The 20,172-nt window shown below is 38.2% G+C and overlaps 1 protein-coding gene across 1 annotated transcript; it reads left to right on the forward strand.

Annotated features, from left to right (window-relative positions):
- Nucleotides 1-4,380: 4,380 nt before the first annotated feature.
- On the forward strand, nucleotides 4,381-10,548 carry minpp1b (multiple inositol-polyphosphate phosphatase 1b). The gene is made up of 5 exons (XM_060860588.1): nucleotides 4,381-5,054; nucleotides 6,393-6,587; nucleotides 8,500-8,597; nucleotides 9,296-9,426; nucleotides 9,924-10,548. Exons 1-5 carry the CDS (start codon nucleotides 4,472-4,474, stop codon nucleotides 10,300-10,302), a joined length of 1,386 nt encoding a protein of 461 aa, XP_060716571.1. The 5' UTR covers nucleotides 4,381-4,471; the 3' UTR covers nucleotides 10,303-10,548.
- Nucleotides 10,549-20,172: the final 9,624 nt, after the last annotated feature.

Genomic DNA, 20,172 nt, shown 5'->3' on the forward strand with positions numbered 1-20,172 from the left:
CTCAATGTGTGCATTCACCTACCACGTGCTTTACCTAATGTACATCCTTCCAGCCGTAGGTTAAAATCGCATCTCTCTGTTTTGTTGTTTAACATTAGAACATCATATATATGTAAAATAGTTCAATACTTCAAACACCAATATTTCAAAATAAAAGGACATAAAAGAAAATGGTCACAATTCTTCTTCCCCAACTGCTAAAATCACACAGTTCATGTCCTAAGAAGTACTCCACAATAATGGGAAGTAGCTCTACACAAACCCCACCTTTCCACCCATTCAACACCCAGCAGCCAGGGAGGCACTTCTGCATATGTGATACAAAAAAGAATTCTTGAGATTACACATGAATGTGAGCATTTTTCAAAGATGTTTGCTCTGTGTCCACCTAACGGATTTTATCAGGTCCTGTGTTTCAGGAGCAAAGGAATAATACGAAGCTCACTGTCAACTGTATATTTTCAGATATGTCACCAGGGTCCCCTGGCACTTCTGGTGAACTGTGTATCTAACATTGTACTCAATATGTGTATCCTTTAATCAGGTCAAACCTTCCATGTGTTCTTGTATGTACATAGAACTTTAAGTAAAACTGAAATGGTGAACAGATCAGTCACTTTGATCTGTGTATTAGAGCAATTTTGAGAACTTCCATTTTTCTAAGAAAAAAAGAAAAGAATGAAATTAAATGATAAGAAATAAGAACAGATGATAGATTATGTTATATGGCTTGTTTAGAAACCTAAACAAACTTTTACATGAAGTCACTGTAAAGAGCAGAATGTTCATTATTTCATCAGCTGTTTGTTGTTAGGCTTGACTTTAGTTTTGGTAAGGCCACTTTAATACCAGCTTATACCGCTTACACTGCTGCCACTGAGCCCCACTCCAGCATTATATAATAAACATCTAGACATGCAGATGGTGGACTATAATCACTCTCTTGCCACTGTTGCCTCATTACTCATTTTAAGAGAATCAGACACTAATGATAGTGCATCTGGGTCTTTCTCTGTGCGTGAATCAGCTGTATGAAGCTCCTCCAAGCTCTACTCTTTATTATGCTGTTGCAATTTTCTCCTTCTAGGATCAAGCAAATGAGCTTAACTTTCTCTTCTAAGAGGCTCAGCAAATGTGTGTGCTTCACTCTGAAGATCCTCCTAAACATTTTGGGCAATATTCAACTCCACTGAGGCTTGGCAGAACAAAAACCTTGGCATTCTGCTGTAAAATGCAAAAGCATTGGAATGGTTCAACAAGTTCAACAACTCACATGTTATGGAATGGTAATTAGTTATGCTCAGAAAGAAACAGGATTAGAGCACTATATATTTGAATCTGAGAATAAGAAAGGAGGAAAATGCGACATACATTAGAGACATGTAACAGTGCCCTTTTACAGGCTAGTCACATGGGATTACAGTCATGGTCAAAAGGTGACTTTGCTCTTGATACTCTGGAAGGAAATGATCACATGGGAAAACTCCACTAGTTACAAAAGTACATAAGAAATTTAAAGAGGTAGAGCTACCCTACCTGCCTTCTTCCACGGTTAGTTTAGTTAGTTAGTTAGTTAGTTAGTTAGTTAGTTAGTTGGTTAGTGAATGCTTCAAAACAGCACAAATGTTGGACCTGGTCACTTTTTTGTACTTTGTCACTATTTTTTTAAACATGTAAAAAGTTTATTTTCTTTGGAAAAGGTTTATTTTCTAAAAAGTTCCAAATGGGAGAAAAGTTGCACTAAATAAAGTCATACATGGAGAGAAAAAGGGCAGGAAGTGTTGACTCTGCTGGTGTGTTATGTATTGGTGAAAACAGAGACTCCTGGGTGGGAATGATATCCTGCATGAGGAACAAAGAACATATCCGCTGCAGCTCAGGAAGAGCCTGTTGCTGTGAATTTTCCCTTTTTTCTCAGTCACTCACAGAGGAAAGAAAAACAAAAATAAAATGCTTTCTCTCTGCTGCTGTGATTTTTTTTTTTTTTTTAAGGAAATCCCATTAACATACCAGCATTAAACGCTCAGGGATAAGTAATTATCTTAGCGAGCCTAAACTGTGCACTGTGCTGAGCAAAAAAGTATTTTTCACAAATATATGGATTTACACACACACACACACACACACACCACATATATATATATATATATATATATATATATATATATATATATATATATATATATATATATATATATCACACACCATATATATATATATATATATATACATATATATATATATATATATATATATATATATATATATATATATATATATATCACACACCATATATATATATATATATATATGTGGTGTGTGGGTGTGTGTGTGTGTAAATCCATATATTTGTGAAAACACACACACACCCACATATATATATATATATAAAACACACACACACCCACACACCACATATATATATATATATATATATATATATATATATATATATATATATATATATATATATATATATATATATATATATATATACACACGTGTATATATATATGGTAATTATACAAAGTGAGTAACTTGTACGAGCAGCTAAATAAAAGGGTATGGGTTTATGTGAAAAGTGTTCGAGATATGCTGCTAAAATCTAAAAAAAAAAAAAAAGGACAAGAAAGCAAAGTGAAACACAATAACCACTGTCCCCGATATTAATCACACAGCTGTCAAATAAACTATTGCTTCCTATTCAAAAATAATAAATGGTGGCCTATTTGTCTAGCTTAACGTTAACTTTGATAATGCTTACGTTATCTCTCACATTGTGAGCGTTTTTTGTTTGGATTTACATACCGAATAAGACTCCCTGAGTCATTCTAGCAACAATAATGCAAAATACTGGAATACATTACATGCAGGACTCAGGTCTACATTCAGGTGCGGTCTGAAGTGATGTACAATGAAAGGAACAGTTGTCCCCTCATGCACATTTAACTAGTAATTGCATGCTATTTTTCCACATTACTGGCTTGTAAATACACATCAGGAGACTCAATGGGAAATGCTCTGTAATTTACATTGACAGTTGAATGCAAATTCAAAAGTGATTGTAAATTGGTGTGAGTGTGGTGGCCTTGTGATGTTCCTATCCAAGGTTAAACATCATTACTGAAAAAAAGAAAAGAAAAGAAAAAGGAAGAAAAAAAATCGAATCTATAGACACGTTGATATTAATCTTTCATACGTGTATATCTGCTGGTAGAAAATATTTTAGATTATTTTCACTCAGGGTTATGCACAGTTCATGAATGCTTTTTGTTACAAATCTGTACAGTTACAGTATCTGATACTACTGTATGTCAGAATAACAAATACGTTTGATCTATAAAAATTACATGACTGGACAATTCGCCATACTTGTAAACATATATACAAATAAACATAAAACAAATATAAAGTTTATTAAAAAAATCTATTTCCCTTTCTTAATTGGATAAAAAAAAAATTATGATTGCGTATTTTTTTTAAATTATTTTGCTAGTGCTATTTTATTTTAACCCTTGTATGTTGTTCGGGTTTTTGGGACCCATATTCATAAATATCAATAGTTTTGAACAACTTTGCTTCCTTGTAAATTTGTTGTTTTTTTCCACTCATAACTTGATTAAATTTGATTTTATTTTTTTTATTACATTTTATTACGTTATTTTAAAAAACAACAAAAAAACGAGTAGCCCTTAAAAAATGTGATGCTGTTTATATTGCTTGTAATTGGGATGAAGGAAACATCTGTAGAGTATTTTAATATAAAACTTTTGATTGTCTTGAATTAAAAATCCAAAAATGCAGCGGGTCGACCAGACCCACGAACACTGGCTGAGTAACAAAGATACGAACACCATACAAGGGCTAAAGATTGATTGATTGATTGATTGATTGATTGATTGATTGATTGTGTAATTTATTTATATATATTTTTTCCACCCAAAGTTTATTGTGAAAATTTTTTGCTCTAACTTGTACTTTATAGTTGTAAATTTTAGAAAGTAAGTGTCATTACTGCCATCTACTGGCAATACTAGTATCCATGTTTTAGTAATGCAGTTAGGCTTAAACGATTGAATGTTTAACTTCAACCGGATAAGCGGTAGAAAATGAGTGAGTGAGAGTTTAACTTCAACCTAATAATTAGTTAATAATTTACACATACATGTATGAGATTACTTGCTTATTTATTTCTTGTTTTACATCAACTATAATAAAATAATATTTAATGATTTTTTTTTTTAAACGATGGCATTCTGACCCGGAAGACAATTTTACCGGCTGTTGCTCGGAAAATCCAGCCTTCTGCTTGTGATTGGTTGTTTTTATATAATCAACAAAGGTCCACCTATTGAACACGTAGAAGAATGATGTATCACCCAATCGGGCGGGGCTCTCCTGTATACGGGTACGAAATAACAACAATAACAACAAGACGCTGTCGGCTTCATATCGAACAGGTATTTTAAAGATGAAATCTGCAACGTGCAGGAACAGATATTTTGTCATAGCTTTTATACATGTGATCATGTTCCATGCTTCTTGTTGTAAGCTCACAAACTCGAGCATACCAGCCATCGCTGTTTATTTCGGAACCAAAGGTCGATATGAGGAAGTGAACCCGCATTTAATAGACGATATTTTATATGTGAACAAGTCTGCAGTGCGCCCCCCAGTGGCTGACTGCCAGGCAGTGCACTTACTGGCATTGATCCGACACGGCACTCGCTTCCCTACAACCAAAAACATTAAAAAGATCCACCGCCTGTATGATGTGGTGATGACTGATGCGTCCGGAACTGAGCAGTGGCTCAGTGACATTAAAAATAAGTGGCCCATGTGGTACACTGAGGATATGGACGGCAGACTAGTAGAGAAAGGGAAAGATGACCTGAGACATTTGGCCGTGAGGTTGAGCAAGTCGTTTCCGACACTGGTTTCAGAGGAAAACCTGCACAGCCAGAGCATGGAGTTTATAACCAGCTCCAAACACAGGTGTGTGGAGAGCATCCAGGCTTTCCAAGAGGGTCTCCACAAACACTGGGGTGTAGAAGGTAAAACACCAGCATAACCTTAATTTAACTATAAAAAAAAAAAAAAATATATATATATATATATATATATATATATATATATATATAGTTAAAATATATATATTAACAGTTAAAACAATTCTGTTCAGTTTGATTTATAGAGATTTTTTTTTCAATAATCAACGATAATCATGGTCACAAAACAGGTTTACCGGAATCCAGATGCAGTCAGTGGCAAGGGAAAACTCCATGAGAAAACATGAGCAGAAACCTTTAAACAGACCTGACAGGGTGACAACAGGTAGCTGGACTTCATATCGTTGTTTCAAACAGTACTGTGTGTCGAAAGGACGTACAGAATAAAGGTCATATTTTACAGGAGCAGTTCTTCTAAAGGTAGAAATCGAACGTATCCATATGAGATTATTCACTGAGGAAGAAGTAGGACTGAGGTGTGTGGCAGGGTGTATTACATTCCATCTTTTGACTGGTTTTAATTCTTTTTACGTGTCTAGTAAGTTAAAAAAAAATCTGACACAGATACAGTACATTCAGCTTGTTCCCTTCTGTATAAGCATGAAAGACCAACACCTTCATGATCTGAGTTATCCGACACCAGCCAGTGGCTCATTGATTTGACAAATAAACACCTCAAGTCAAGTCAAGAAGCCTTTATTGTCATTTCAACCATATATAGCTGTTGCAGTACATAGTGAAATGAGACAACGTTTCTCCAGGTCAACAGACAAACAAGACAGATAAGACGGTGTGGGACAAAAGACAGTGCAAATAAAAATATTACAAGGCAATACACAAAAGACAATAAACAGAAACAGCGCCGACCAGTGTAAATACTGGTCAGCGCTGTATGTTCAACATCTACTCATGTGGTACACTGAGGATCTGGATGGGAAACAACTAGAAAAATGGAAAGATATTTAGCGATGAGGTTCAGTAAGTGGTTTCAAAAGTAATTTCTGAGTCATGTCTTTTCTTTTACACAACTCTTATCATGTCAGTTAGAGTACTAATAAATTATTCACCCGGGTTTATAATCACACATTAATTATTAAACCATTAGGACACTTTAAATTGTGAACAACCCAAATGAAGATGATGAAATGTCATTAATAACTGTTACAAGCCTTTACAAAACCAACAGAAACCTGCAATGGATTTTCAGATTTTTTTCAGTAGGGAGTATGTAGCAGTGAGTAATAATAATATTGTAGTATTGTGGTTTTTGGTTACACACCAGCACGTTCATTACCAAGTCTAAATGGTACACTGTAGTAGCTTTCATATTTATTTTTATTTTTTCTTCATGTTTTCAACCCTCTCACGCCTTTATTTTTGTAGATGTGGGGTTCAGACATTATGTGAATGATTCACTCATGCGATTCTTCGATCAGTGCAAAAGATTCGTTGAAGGCATCGAGAACAACAAGACCGCCTTGAAGGAGGTCAATCTCTTCAAGTCATCTCCGAAGATGGGTGAAGTCTGCAGGCGGATGGCCGGTCGCTTACAGATTCCTCACTCTCAGATAACACCAGGTAGGATTTTGTACGGTCTCACTATAATCTGCATGGTTTTCAGCTTGAATTGTTCTCGCTGTCATTCATTGTACATTGTACAAAAATTCTTTGCTTGTGAATTTCTAACAATTTAGTGCTTGTACAACTAAAGGTGGCCAACAACAATGTTCTGGTAGTTTCCGATAGTTTTTAATGCTCTTCTCAGATTGTGAGCACTTCAACACTACTCATCTAACAGCAACCGACAGGAGAACAGTATAGGATGATGGGACAGCTGGTGAAAAGCAAACAAAAGACTGGACAGGAAAAAGATCCTTATTATTCTTAAGCATCTCTCTTTTCTTTAGAAGCCAGAATCTCACTGATCATTTACTTTAAATGTAGGTCTATATAGTAGTAGTATGTAGTATTGCTAGAGCATCTTCATCCAAGTTTCTATTGGGACCATGGTGCACAACGTGACAAGTAATAATTCTAAAATACCACTGTAATTACACAGTATAAATCCTTATGTGTTAAGTGTTTAATATGCAGGACCCATCTGGTATCTCAGTTCTTTATTCCAGGACTGAATTCAGTAGCTAGTTGACTGTAAAACATGTAACAAGGGGATTGCAAAGAAAATGTGTTAATGATTTTTGAGCTATTGTTTTCAGTTTAGGAGCTTTGTACAACCACAATTTACTGAGAAAAACCTTGTATGTGTTTTATTATAATAATCAACTTTCTTTCCTCTGTTCCTGTTTCCAAAAACTTTCCCCATATAGCAGGAGGATGAGGAGCCTCCTATACTGTAAATAAACAGTATGTCACAGAACACTATTCTTCTTTTTAAATGATGGAGAAACCTCTTGCATACAGAGAGTCTTCAGGATTAGCTTAAAAAACTAGTTCAGGAAACAACTTTAAGTAAATTTACACAGGAACACCCTGGATTTAACAACAGACTGACCATAAAAAGTTTCTCTCTCACTCATTTTCTACCGCTTATCCGATCTACCTCGGGTCACGGGGAGCCTGTGCCTATCTCAGGCGTCATCGGGCATCAAGGCAGGATACACCCTGGATGGAGTGCCAACCCATCACAGGGCACACACACTCTCATTCACTCACGCAATCACAACTACGGACAATTTTCCAGAGATGCCAATCAACCTACCATGCATGTCTTTGGACCGGGGGAGGAAACCGGAGTACCCGGAGGAAACCCCCGAGGCACGGGGAGAACATGCAAACTCCACACACACAAGGCGGAGGCGGGAATCGAACCCCCAACTCTGGAGGTGTGAGGCGAACGTGCTAACCTCTAAGCCACCGTGCCCCCATAAAAAGTTTCTAGTTTTTTTTAATATTTACTACGTATTACTAGAAAAATGTAGTGCTTTAAAAATATCAAAAATAAAACATTTGTTTGAAAGTTTGTGCTTGTAGTTAAATAGCCTGCTTCAGAAAATCTGATAGAATACTGAGAATTATTTATCACAATATATGAGCCAATTTTGATACAGCAGCACACACCGTGTTGTATACATTCATGGATCAGAATAAAACTGCTCCTTTGTCAGATTAATTGTGAGGTAATCTTTTCACAATTCGCCATTAGAGGGAAAAAAAGAACAAAAAATACTTCCTTAAAAACTAGAGATTTAAAAAATAATAACTTAAATGTCACACACTAACACCCTAGAGTCTGAATGACATTATCTAACATTATCCAGTCACTAGCTGCTTAATACAGTCAATTAAAATGACATTTTATTTAGTTGTGTTGCCTCAACTTCTTACTATAATAATATAACAGTCAGTAGATTAGTAGAATAGTTCTAGTAATAATTATTCTGTCTTTAATCACACTTTAGAAAAGAGAAGTCTGTAACTGTGTGGTGTTATGAGGAAAACTACTTTACTTCTTTGTCTTTTTCCCCCACAGATTTGGTTGAAGCTGCTTTCTTCTTGTGCTCCTATGAGTTTGCGATCAAGTCTAGGAATTCTCCATGGTGTAATCTGCTGGATGAATCGGATGCGCAGGCAAGTATTTTAAACTCCTATTACCTCACAATCATGTTGTTCATTGGTCATTGACTTGAGTATTGAGTAGTATTTAATATGGATGCCACACTTGGGTGTGTCGTTCAAAACAATACTAATGTTCCAAGTTGTTCCAACTACCACTGAAAGTCCTTTAAAAAAATTAACTTTCAACAGCATATATTTGTAAAGGAAGAAATTCTGATGAATTTCCGCCAGTACTGTTGGGTTTCTTCTACATTTATTATGTTGTCTCAGGGAGTTTCTGCTTGTAAACTCTTGTTTACTTATCGCTCATCGCTTTTGCTTCGCTGAATTAAATTGACAGTCGTTGTTTACAAACTGCTCAAAGTCTTAGCCTAATGCATAATACAGGGCTAAGGGAGTTATTAGATTATACACCAGAGGCATATTATGTATTTATTCTGGTGTAACTGGATTCATGGGGTAATATTTATTTTAAACTGCATTATAAGCATGATCATTTAACTGCACGTGGATCTGTCATAAAGGTATTTTATTTTGAAATGAGTTGACTGTAAAATTGAGCTTCTACTACTGTCTGATATCCACTTAAAATGGATGAGTTCATCACACTTAAAACTGTACAGTTTATGTCCTTAAGCATATTTTCTAAATAAAACAAATTAACGGCTACGCCACTGGTATGAGAAGCTTGTTCTGTGTTTGTTTTTTAGGTCCTTGAATACAAAAATGACCTGAAGCAGTACTGGAAAAGGGGATACGGCCATGAAATCAACCGTAAATCAAGCTGTGTCCTGTTTCATGACCTCTTCAGAAGACTTGATCAAGCGTCCTATGACTACAGGTAGTCAGTTTCAGCGAGGCAGGGTTTAATTTTTTTTTAAATTACATATTAATAAAATTAATTCCAAACCTACAAAGTTTTTCAATTCCATAAATGTATCAAAACTATGATATTATCAGTGTAGGCTGCTGTTGGAATATATACAAGGCTATGTAGCATTGTTGTATTCAGCTGGTCAGACCAGTTTGAGAACATGCTAAAGAAGATCAGATTATTACCTATGACCTAAAGGCTATTATTTACTCATTTGTTGTTCATTTGTGATATGTGACTCTGACGTACATGCACATTTTGTCTATATTTGTACTGAACTTATATTTAAAACAGTATCAGTTAAAGTAAGTGGTATGTATTGTCTGTTCCGATCAGCCGTAACACTTCTTGAAATGCCTTATTGATTTTCTTCAAATCTAAAATCCAGATCTAAAACTCTTGACTCTTCAGTTTTGAATTTAGACTGGATGTAAATATTTCTTTTTTTAATTACCGTTACTCAGGTTTGGAGTGGTCAATAAGGCAGTTACCATCCAGGTGGGCCATGGTGAGACTCTGCTGCCTCTGCTGTCTCTGATGGGTTTCTTTAGAGACGAGACACCTCTAACTGCCAATAACTTCCCAATGCAGCACAGCCGCAAGTTCCGCAGCAGTCAAATAGTGCCTTACAGTGCAAACCTGCTCTTTGTCCTGTATGAATGCACAGACGGACTCAGGCTCCAGTTTTTCCTCAATGAGAAACCAATGACTTTTCCTAACATAAGTGACCCTTCACCACTGTATGCCACAGTCAGGAACCACTATTCTGACCTCCTGGGTGGCTGTGATTTTGAGAAAGAATGTGAATTACCTAAAGATAAAGTCAAGAACACTGAGCTATGATGTAGATAAGCAGAGTTGGGCTGATCATTAGTCTTTTTTTATTGGTTGAATTACGGGTGAGAATGCTAACCAAATGCGTGATTTTACTGGTGACCAAAAATAAGGTTTATGTATTTATGTATAAGGCTTTTTTCTTTCTTTAATTGGAAATGTTTATTATCAGAAGCCAAAACTGATTAAGAACTCTGAGACTGTAAGGTACCAAATATATTTCTAAATTTTTTTATTAAAAAAAAACAAAAAAAACGTATTTTTATTAAAGTGCACTTGTAAAGGAAGCTGCTTTGTTGTCTGTATTAATGCATACAGTGATGAAAGCTGTGTCAACATTCTCTTAATAATCAGTTTTGGATATCTTACAATGCAAACATCTGGGAAATGAGTTTGTTTTGCAATTTAAGCATTAAACAAATAATTTTGTTTGATAAATAACCCCTACATATGCTTATCATTATTTATATGTGTGTGTGTATGAATGTATTCAGATTTCTTGAAATACTGAGAGTATCATGATTATACATATAGTACAGAACCACAGAATCAGTGGGTTATACATGCAGTTATTTTAATTGTGACAAAAAAAAGCCTAATCAAGTTTACCAATTAAAGTTTGGGTAAGATAAATTGCTAAACTCTGTGTGTGTGTGAGAGAGAGAGTGTATGGGTGTCCTGCATCCCGTCCATTGTTCCCAGATCCATCCTCCCAGCTTCATAGACCCTAGGAAAGATAAAGGAGTAATGAAAGTAAGTGAATGACCTAATGCTTGAAAGCAAATTTTAAAAAAATCACACACACACACACACACACAATATATATATATATATATATATATATATATATATATATATATATATATATATATATCTTACAAGACCCCTCCACAGAAAGCTGCTCCATTACACCAGATTATAAGCCTTGGGTCTATGGACCTAGTGTGCATGGATTTTCTTTTCATGGAACCAGACTCCAAAGGGTTTAGTAATGTACTTGTAGTCACAGACCATTTTACACGGTATGCTCAGGCTTTCCCAACCAAAAGCCAAAAGGCCCAAGTTGTGGCTAAGATCCTTATGGAAGTATACTTTGTACATTATACTTTGTACATTATATATATAGATCCTTATGGAAGTATACTTTGTACATTATACTTTGTACATTATATATATATATATATATATATATATATATATATATATATATATATATATATATGTATATATATATATATATATATATATATATATATATATATATATATATATATATATACATATATATATATATATAAAGATCTTAGCCACAACTTGGGCCTTTTGGCTTTTGGTTGGGAAAGCCTGAGCATACCGTGTAAAATGGTCTGTGACTACAAGTACGTTACTAAACCCTTTGGAGTCTGGTTCCATGAAAAGAAAATCCATGCACACTAGGTCCATAGGCCCAAGGCTTATAATCTGGTGTAATGGAGCAGCTTTCTGTGGAGGGGTCTTGTAAGAAATGCACTTTCCACAATTTTTTATGTACTCCTCAACATCTACAAACATTTTTGGCCAGAAGAACCTACTCCTGAGTAGTTCTATGGTCCTTTCCTGCCCAAAGTGTCCTAAATCATCATGCATAGCCCGCATAACCATTTCTCTGAACTTTCTTGGCAAGAGAAGTTGATAGACTTCTTCTCCTGATGATTGTTTGCTGAAACGGTACAACAAGCCATCTTTCATTGACAACTTTCCAGTTTCTCTCTTCAGACATAAGAGCTCTGGGTTGGTGTTCTTGTCATCTGGCCAATTCCCATGATTGACAACCTGAATGGCTGGTCCAATGGCATCATCCTCTTCCTGAGCTCTCCTGAGATTCTGCCTAGACAGAAGTTCAAGGGACTTTAACTCCAGGTGTGTCGGGAAAGCATACAGGTTTGAGACACAATGGGGAGATGCCCCCAACTGAGTAACATAGACAGGTGAACTGGTAGGAAATGCTGGCTGAGATTAGATTAGATTCAACTTTATTGTCATTGTGCAAGGTACATGTACAGAGCCAATGAAATGCAGTTAGCATCTAACCAGAAGTGCATAGATGGCATATTTACAAGTGGCAGTGTAATAAATAAGGGTATGAGGTTATACAGAAGGTGTAGTAATATGTACATATAACTGAATAAGGGTATATATATAATTATGATACAGTATGAAGTGGTATGACAGATATAGCTGGCGTGTTTCTAGATAATAAGTCGGCATCTATATTGTGGCGGCCTGGTCGATACTAAATGTCAAACTCGTATGTCGAGAGGGCAGCTAGCCAGCGATGCCCTACAGCGCTGAGCTTTACTGTAGACAGCACATATGTAAGGGGGTTGTTATCAGTATGTACTGTAAATCTTGCTCCATACAAGTACTCATGAAACTTGTCAACTACGGCCCACTTGAGCGACAAGAATTGTAACTGATGTACAGGGTAGTTTCTTTCAGATGTGCTCAGCTTTCGGCTAGCGAACGCAACAGGTCGTAAGCCCTCAGCAGACTCTTGATATAAGACGGTGCCCAGTCCTTTTAAGCTGGCATCAACATGTAGGATGTATGGCTTTTGAGGATTTGCAAAGGCCAGTACTGGTGCATGCGTCAAACAGACGCTTCCGGGCAGATTCTTCTCTCTGGCTCTCAACGAAGGCAGTCGCATTTTCTCTCCCTCTCCTCCCCTCTACTTTCCCTGCTTTGCTTCTTTCGTCTCGTCTACTGTCTTATACTTTGAGAGACTCTCTCCGCACTGCTCTCCAAACTAAAATATCATGGATTTGATAAACTGGTCTCTCAACGCAATTGACACCATCTTCTCAACGAGAAGATTGGGTTTGGGGGAACCTGACTGCCCTGCCGGAACGTTTTTCCGTGGAGGACATTGAAGATATCTACCTATTCGGAACCATGATAACAGGAGTTCTGCTGATTGGATTAGGCATTGCCCTGGGTTATCGAGAGAATCAGAAAACGGTAACAGCTGTTCAAAATCTCCCAAAGCTGCCCGTCATGATCGATGCAGTGGGCAGAGCGGTCAGCACTGAGGCTGGGACTAATAACCACAATATGGATAACATCACGATGAAGCTCACTGCTTTGGATACTGTTTTGGTTAACATCACGGAGAAGCTCACTGCTTTGAAAGAAAAATGGATCGATATCTAGACCAGAATGGACTAAGAGAGTAGTCGTGTAAATTGGAATGTGTCTACTCGCCCCAAGACCAAACAATCCCAATCTTATCTGCTTTCGGCTCCCCTCAACCAGCACTGGCCTCGGCCAAGGCCGCTGTTGGAACAACAATTCCCCTGGAAGAGCACTGCAGCGAGATGCTCTTGCGTTCCTTTCCCCACCTCTACAGACACCTGCTGATTGTTGACTCTCTTTGGGACCTAATCAAGGTTGTCTCCATGGCAATTTGCTGTGTATCGCTATGACAATCTTGCGGACTGAGACACCAAGATTTGATGCCGGGAGCAACGACTCTCCAGGCCTACACTTACATACATACACACACACACACAGACACAAACACACACACACATACAAAGACATGCACTCACCCTCCACCCCCACCCCACGCCTTCGCCACTTTGTACCGCCAGTCTGACAAGCGGGTCTGTGACCAGCGCCGAAGATAAAGGCTGCAGGACCTGATGGCTGCTTGCCTGTGCTGGATTACCTCCACCCGCCCCACTCCCCTCCCCTGTTGCAAGTCATGTGTTTATGGCGTACTGTTTATGTGCTTATGTTGCTGAGGTGTTTTTTTCCTGTTCCCACACTGTACTCCCCACCGGAGCATAGTCTGGGGGTTGTGTTTTTTTCTCCTCCCTTCCCTCATGTTATGCTGTATTTCTTTTCAATCCCCTGTCTTCCTGTCCTGTCCCCCCCTTGTCATATTGTATGTATTGTATGTATGGGCAGGTTGATGGCTAATTTTGCTGGTACCTGTGACCAGTGACAATAAAGGCTACTACTACTACTACTAAACAGTGAATAAGCTGGTGAAATGCGTCTGTACAAGATTGATCCCATCTTTCTCCAAACGGTTCTGACTCTCTCAAGTAAACTCTTGTCACATCCAAGGCTTTTTTCTTACTCTTTTGAGTGGGAGCATAGCCCTTGGTGAGCTCAGTAAGGGGTCTAACAATTGCAGAATAATTTGCAATAAATCTGCGATAATAGCCGCAAAATCCAAGAAAAGACTGCAGTGTCTTGAGGTTCGTTGGCATAGGCCACTGTGCAACAGCATCAATTTTTTCTGGATCAGGAGCAACCCCTTCTGCAGACACAATATGCCCAAGATATTTTACCTTGGACAAGCAGATCTGACACTTATCTACAGAAAGTTTCAGCCCAACCTCTCCAAGACGGTCAAGGACCTTGAGCAACCTCTCTTCGTGCTCTTCCAGTGTTTTTCCAAAGACAATTAAGTCATCAAGATATACCAGGACTTGTAAGAGGTTAATGTCCCCAACTGCCTTCTCCATTAACCTTTGGAAAGTAGCTGGAGCCCCTGTAATGCCCTGTGGCATATGTTCAAATTGAAAAAACCCTAATGGGCATATAAATGCGGTTTTCTCTTTGTCTTCGTCAGACATTGCTATCTGGTAGTAGCCACTACGCAGATCAAGTACGGAGAACCATTGACTCCCTGACTCCCTGAGTGCATTCAGTGCATCCTCAATGCAGGGTGTAGTATACTGGTCAGGTATGGTTCGGCTATTTAGCAGTCTGTAATCTATGCACATCCTGACAGTCCCATTCTTTTTTCTAACCACTACAATCGGAGATGCATAGGGGCTTCTAGATTCAGCTATGATCCCTGCGTGCAACAGTTCCTGCAGATGCTTTCGCACATCTTCACATGCTCCACTCCTTTAGCTAATCCCACATCCCACTCATGCATAGAGAAGACATGAGACTTCTGGGCCAGTTTTCTACACAGTCTATTTTTCCATTGTTCTGAGATTGGAGAGTCGCCAAAGTTCAACAAATTTACATCAAACTCAGATGAAACTGTCTCTCGAGGAGGAATAGTAGTGAATGCATCAGCATGATAAATACATCCTATCACTGCTCCGACAGGTATAGTGGTCTCTTTCAAACATTCATTCTTGACCAGTACTCTGAAACTATTAATATCTAATGCTCCACTGGGCACAACCATAGGGTGAAGAAATACACCTGCAGGAAGATCAGCTTTTGGGGATGAGTCAATCATCAGGATCTCATGCCCCAACCGATTCTTTAACTCAACCTTGCACACTGCATGTGTTGCATCTCCTGGCTGTAAAATCAACGGGCCTGCACCTTGCCATCTGACCTGACCAACCTCTTCATCTCCTTGGACAGAAGCATTAAACTCATTGTGTGCAGGTTCATCTTCCTGTACATTAACAGAAATGCCAAGGGTTTGGGCCACATCAATACCATTCTCCCTACATTGTTTCACTAGCCGTCTGATGTGACTAGCATTTGTACCCACAATAACTGGTGTTTGGTCTTCGGCTATAGAACTGGGAAATATGAGAGCAAGAAGTGTTACGACCTGGCTGGTCCCAAGCACCTCCGCTGGATAATCCAAGTCTAACACTACATAGCCACGGTAAGGGTAGCTTGTACTAGATTCACTCAAACCCCAAAGTGACAAACCAGAAACAGGCTGTATCGGTGTATCTGACAAGTATTTTTCATGCCAATGCTCGAAAATGATTGTCACCTGTGAGCCACTGTCCAGCAACGCAGTGCAGGGCCTTCCATTTATTCTCAATGGCACTATGCTAGGTGGGCCAACCAGTCCATCAGGAACTCCTGTACCCACTGGCTTTTCAATAGTGTTGTTCTTAACTGTGCAATTGTGCGGTGGTGTCACCTGGCTGTTCTTAGACATTTTCAAAGCTTGAATGAGCTTTTTAATGACTTTTGACTGATCTTCAGGGTTTTGACACTTCGCAGCAAAATTCCCGTTTTCGCCACATCGATAACAGAAGTGTTGATCTGAACCCCTGAATGATTTTCTTGGAGAACTGGCCACTGGTTTTGAAGAATTTATGGCTGAAACTGCAGCTTGCGGTTCAACAACATTCTGTGTGAATTTCTTTTGTAGGCGCTTGATCTGTTTTTTCAATGCTAATACTTCACTGTCAGAACTGTTTTCGCTAGGTGTTGTCAGGGGAGATTTCTCTACATGGTCTGATCTAACTTGCGCTGACACCACAGCAGCAACTAACGACTTGAGCTCTTTTATCTCAGATTTCAAGTGTTGAAGTTCAGTCTACTTTACCTCCATCTCCTGTCTGATGCAGGCACTTTGCACAACAGGACCAATCTTTCTCCTTGAGGCTTCATATTCTTCCTCTTCACGTATCTCCCTCAATAATTCGAGAAATATGGGCGCTTTGCTTTCCTTTCTCTTAATCGGAGATTGACCAACATCAGATCAGAAGCTATAGCGCCTCGCAATAACTGTTCTAATCTTGCTTTATCAGCACAATCAGCAGGAAGACCACCTTTCTGGACCACCTTATTTAGTGAATGTTCAGGCCGTCTAAGGAAATCAAAGAGCTTTTCACCAGCTTGCTGCTGCAATGAACGAAATGCAAAGTACAAGTCATCTCCTAACTCTGCTGTACCAAAAGCATGCTCAAGAGCCTCTAGACAGTCTTCAGAACTCACATCTGGATTACTAGCTCGCACAGCTTTAACAAGTTCTAGTGCTGGGCCTCTAAGACTTTCCATCGGTCTCCGTTTTTGCTCTTTGAAGGAGCAGTCACATTCCTCCACCATGACTCGTGCCTGCTCCAGCCAGTGGTCAAACCGTTCTTCCCCTGCTGGAGTGGGCAACATTCCAGAGAAAAATCGTAGGCGGCGATAGCTAACGTTCACTGGAAGGCTTAGAGGTTTTATCCAAAAGATCTTACACAGCTCGCAGTATTGCCTCAGTTGGGTTAGAGGCAGGCTCTTCTCCTGGAAAGAAACTGCGAAGATCCTCCAAGGTTTTACCTTCAGCCTGCAGTAGTCCTGCTAACTTTTGATTAAACCCTGGCACCTCCGTTTGTGGGCATTCATCTGCTCTAATGATAGGCCATGGTTCACCACCAGTATCAGGAAAGATTTCGGAAGGAACACTCTCTCCTCTTACAGTTTCTTTACATTCACACAAGACCATATAATTATTGTGCTGCAGGCTAAAAGTCTGGCCTCTGACACGAACACGGCCCCAACTCTTCACCTTCTGAAGAGTATCTTCAACTTCAAGAGTATCACTTACACTCACGTCATCTGGGATGATAACCATAAGTGCATGAGTTTCATCTAAAGCTTCACCACGGCACCACTAATGCTCTAATGCTAGCTCTGCTCGGCTTGCCACGTGGTAACTTATCAATACTTGCAACTTTAAGTATTAAAAACCCACTCAATAATCCCAGCGGTGCCTCCAATTTATGTAGCGCCCCTAGCGTTACCGGCTATAATGGGGTGGCTAACCTGAGCTCTTTTAATTAATTTCTAACAATCTTAAACCTAATCAATTTGTCTTATCTTTACTTTGAGATGGGTTCTATTTATAATTAAATGTATTAGACTACCAGGTACCAAGAAATATGAAGTACAATTCTATATTGTAAATATAGACACACAACACAATTTAAACAACATGAACAGTTTACTAAATGTGATGTCAAATAAAATATTGTGCAGATCACTTTCAAAATCAAGTTCAAGTTTAAATGAAAAATATCAGTAATATACAACTTATTACTCAAACTTGGCCAAAATAAATAATAAAAGCCTGCAAAAGTAAATGAAAACTTTACTCAGTCTACCAGTTGCAGGCCTGTATGTAGCTGGGGTTCGTAGAAACCAAACAAAATGGCCACTTCACCACGAGGGAAACAAACGGAAAAATGGTACATTGATGAAGATTGTTTGCACACCTTGCTCGCGTCAGAAAGAAAAAGGTCACTGGAGAACACAAACAGAGCTTGGATGCTTCACGGGATATGGGATACGGGATACTCCTTCGCCACACGTAGTCCTTGCTATTTGAGCTAGCTATCCGCCAGTCCATTAGCCAAGTTCATGCACATGGCGCGATAATCCACAACTTAAGTTTCCATTCGTCAGAGGCAATATAATATATAGACGCTTCTCCCTCAACCAGTACATCGCATCCTGGCACACCTCAAATAGGTCTGCGGCATATTGTGGACTTGAACGAGGGACACGTTGGTCAGTGGTGTGCTGTGAAGTATGATGGAGATATTTATCCTGGCATCATACAGGATACTGATGTCTACAGTGGTGCTCTGGTTAAAACCATGAGCCGTGTTGGTCTCAATCGTTTTTTTGGCCTCTAAGGGATGACATAATCTGGTACCAAACCAAGAATATCATAGGCCTAATCCCTGAGCCTGTACCAGTGACCAAACGTCACAAGGAAATTATTGTGTCTGTAATAAGAAATATGTGAAACACTTAATTAGATGTGGCCTCGAATCACATCACACATACACGCGCACATGAGCAAACGCTCTCTCTCACACACACATGCAAACATACATACATTCACACATTCAAGATGCTCAAAATTTTTCACATTCCACATCTCTGTTGAAATGTTACAGTTTCAGGTGTTCTTTACAGTTACTCTTTACAGAAGATGAGTGCTCATTTAAGAGACCAATAAGAACATTTCAGAACATTAACCTCATAATTATCTCACATTGTTGAATTTTTTATGCATCTTTTATTGCTTGTATTTTCCCTGGCCATCAGTTGTGTCAGTTCTTTACAGTATGCACTGTAACCGCTCATCTGTGAGACAAATCAGTTTTATACATCAACCACACCTGTTTTAGTGTAGTGCTGAGTTTGTTTAATGACTCTGTGAATTGAGTTTAATGAGTGTTATGAGTTTAAGTATTTTTCTAATAAATATATCTACTGTTTCTCTACATTCATGTTCCATTCATTGTCAATTCCACCACACCCTGTCATTTCCACCACCACCCACATTTTTTAAAAATATTTAAAAAGTTCTCATCACACATTAAATATTTATCCACAATTTATGATATTGTGCTCTACTTAGTATAAATATTCAAGTTATTTATTTTCAAATAAACTCTTACCCAAACTAATATTAAATTTCAGACTGTGACAGGTGTACAGTTCAGCATTTGGTCCTTAGGGCAGTTAATTTATCTCATTAACAAAAATATAATTAATGTACATTGTGGAAAAACTGGTAAAACTATTTACAAAAATTATCTTAGACAATTCTTGAGTGGCATAAGTTATTCTATTTTTTAATAACAGTATAGTGAGATGTGGTGGAAATGACATTAGTTCATTGCAGGTTGGAAAAAATGTAAAATATTAACAGTTTCTCTTGTAATCTAAGTTTGTCGTCTAACAGACCTTAAAACTCGAGAAATTATTTAAACTTATGAGAATGTGTTACCTAACTTTTGATCAAGTTTTTTTGTTCATCTTCACAAGGCTAAAAGTGCCCCTAGTTGAAGAAAGGCCCATATGTGTGTGTGTGTGTGTGTGTGTGTGTGTGTGTGTGTGTGTGTGTGTGTGTGTGTGTATATACAGTATACAGTGTATATATATATATATATATATATATATATATATATATATACACATGTGTGTGTGTGTGTGTGTGTGTGTGTGTGTGTGTGTGTGTGTGTGTGTGCGCGTGCTGTGAATCCACCTACCTGACACACCTACTTGGAATGTATCCAGTAATTTGTACTTGCGTGTGTATGAACAAGCAGAATGTTTAACTGTGTTGAACTATGATCTATCAAGATTACAGTTTACCAACCCAGGGCAGACCTT

The sequence above is a fragment of the Tachysurus vachellii genome, chromosome 2, assembly GCF_030014155.1.
Source record: "Tachysurus vachellii isolate PV-2020 chromosome 2, HZAU_Pvac_v1, whole genome shotgun sequence".
Taxonomy (NCBI): domain Eukaryota; kingdom Metazoa; phylum Chordata; class Actinopteri; order Siluriformes; family Bagridae; genus Tachysurus; species Tachysurus vachellii.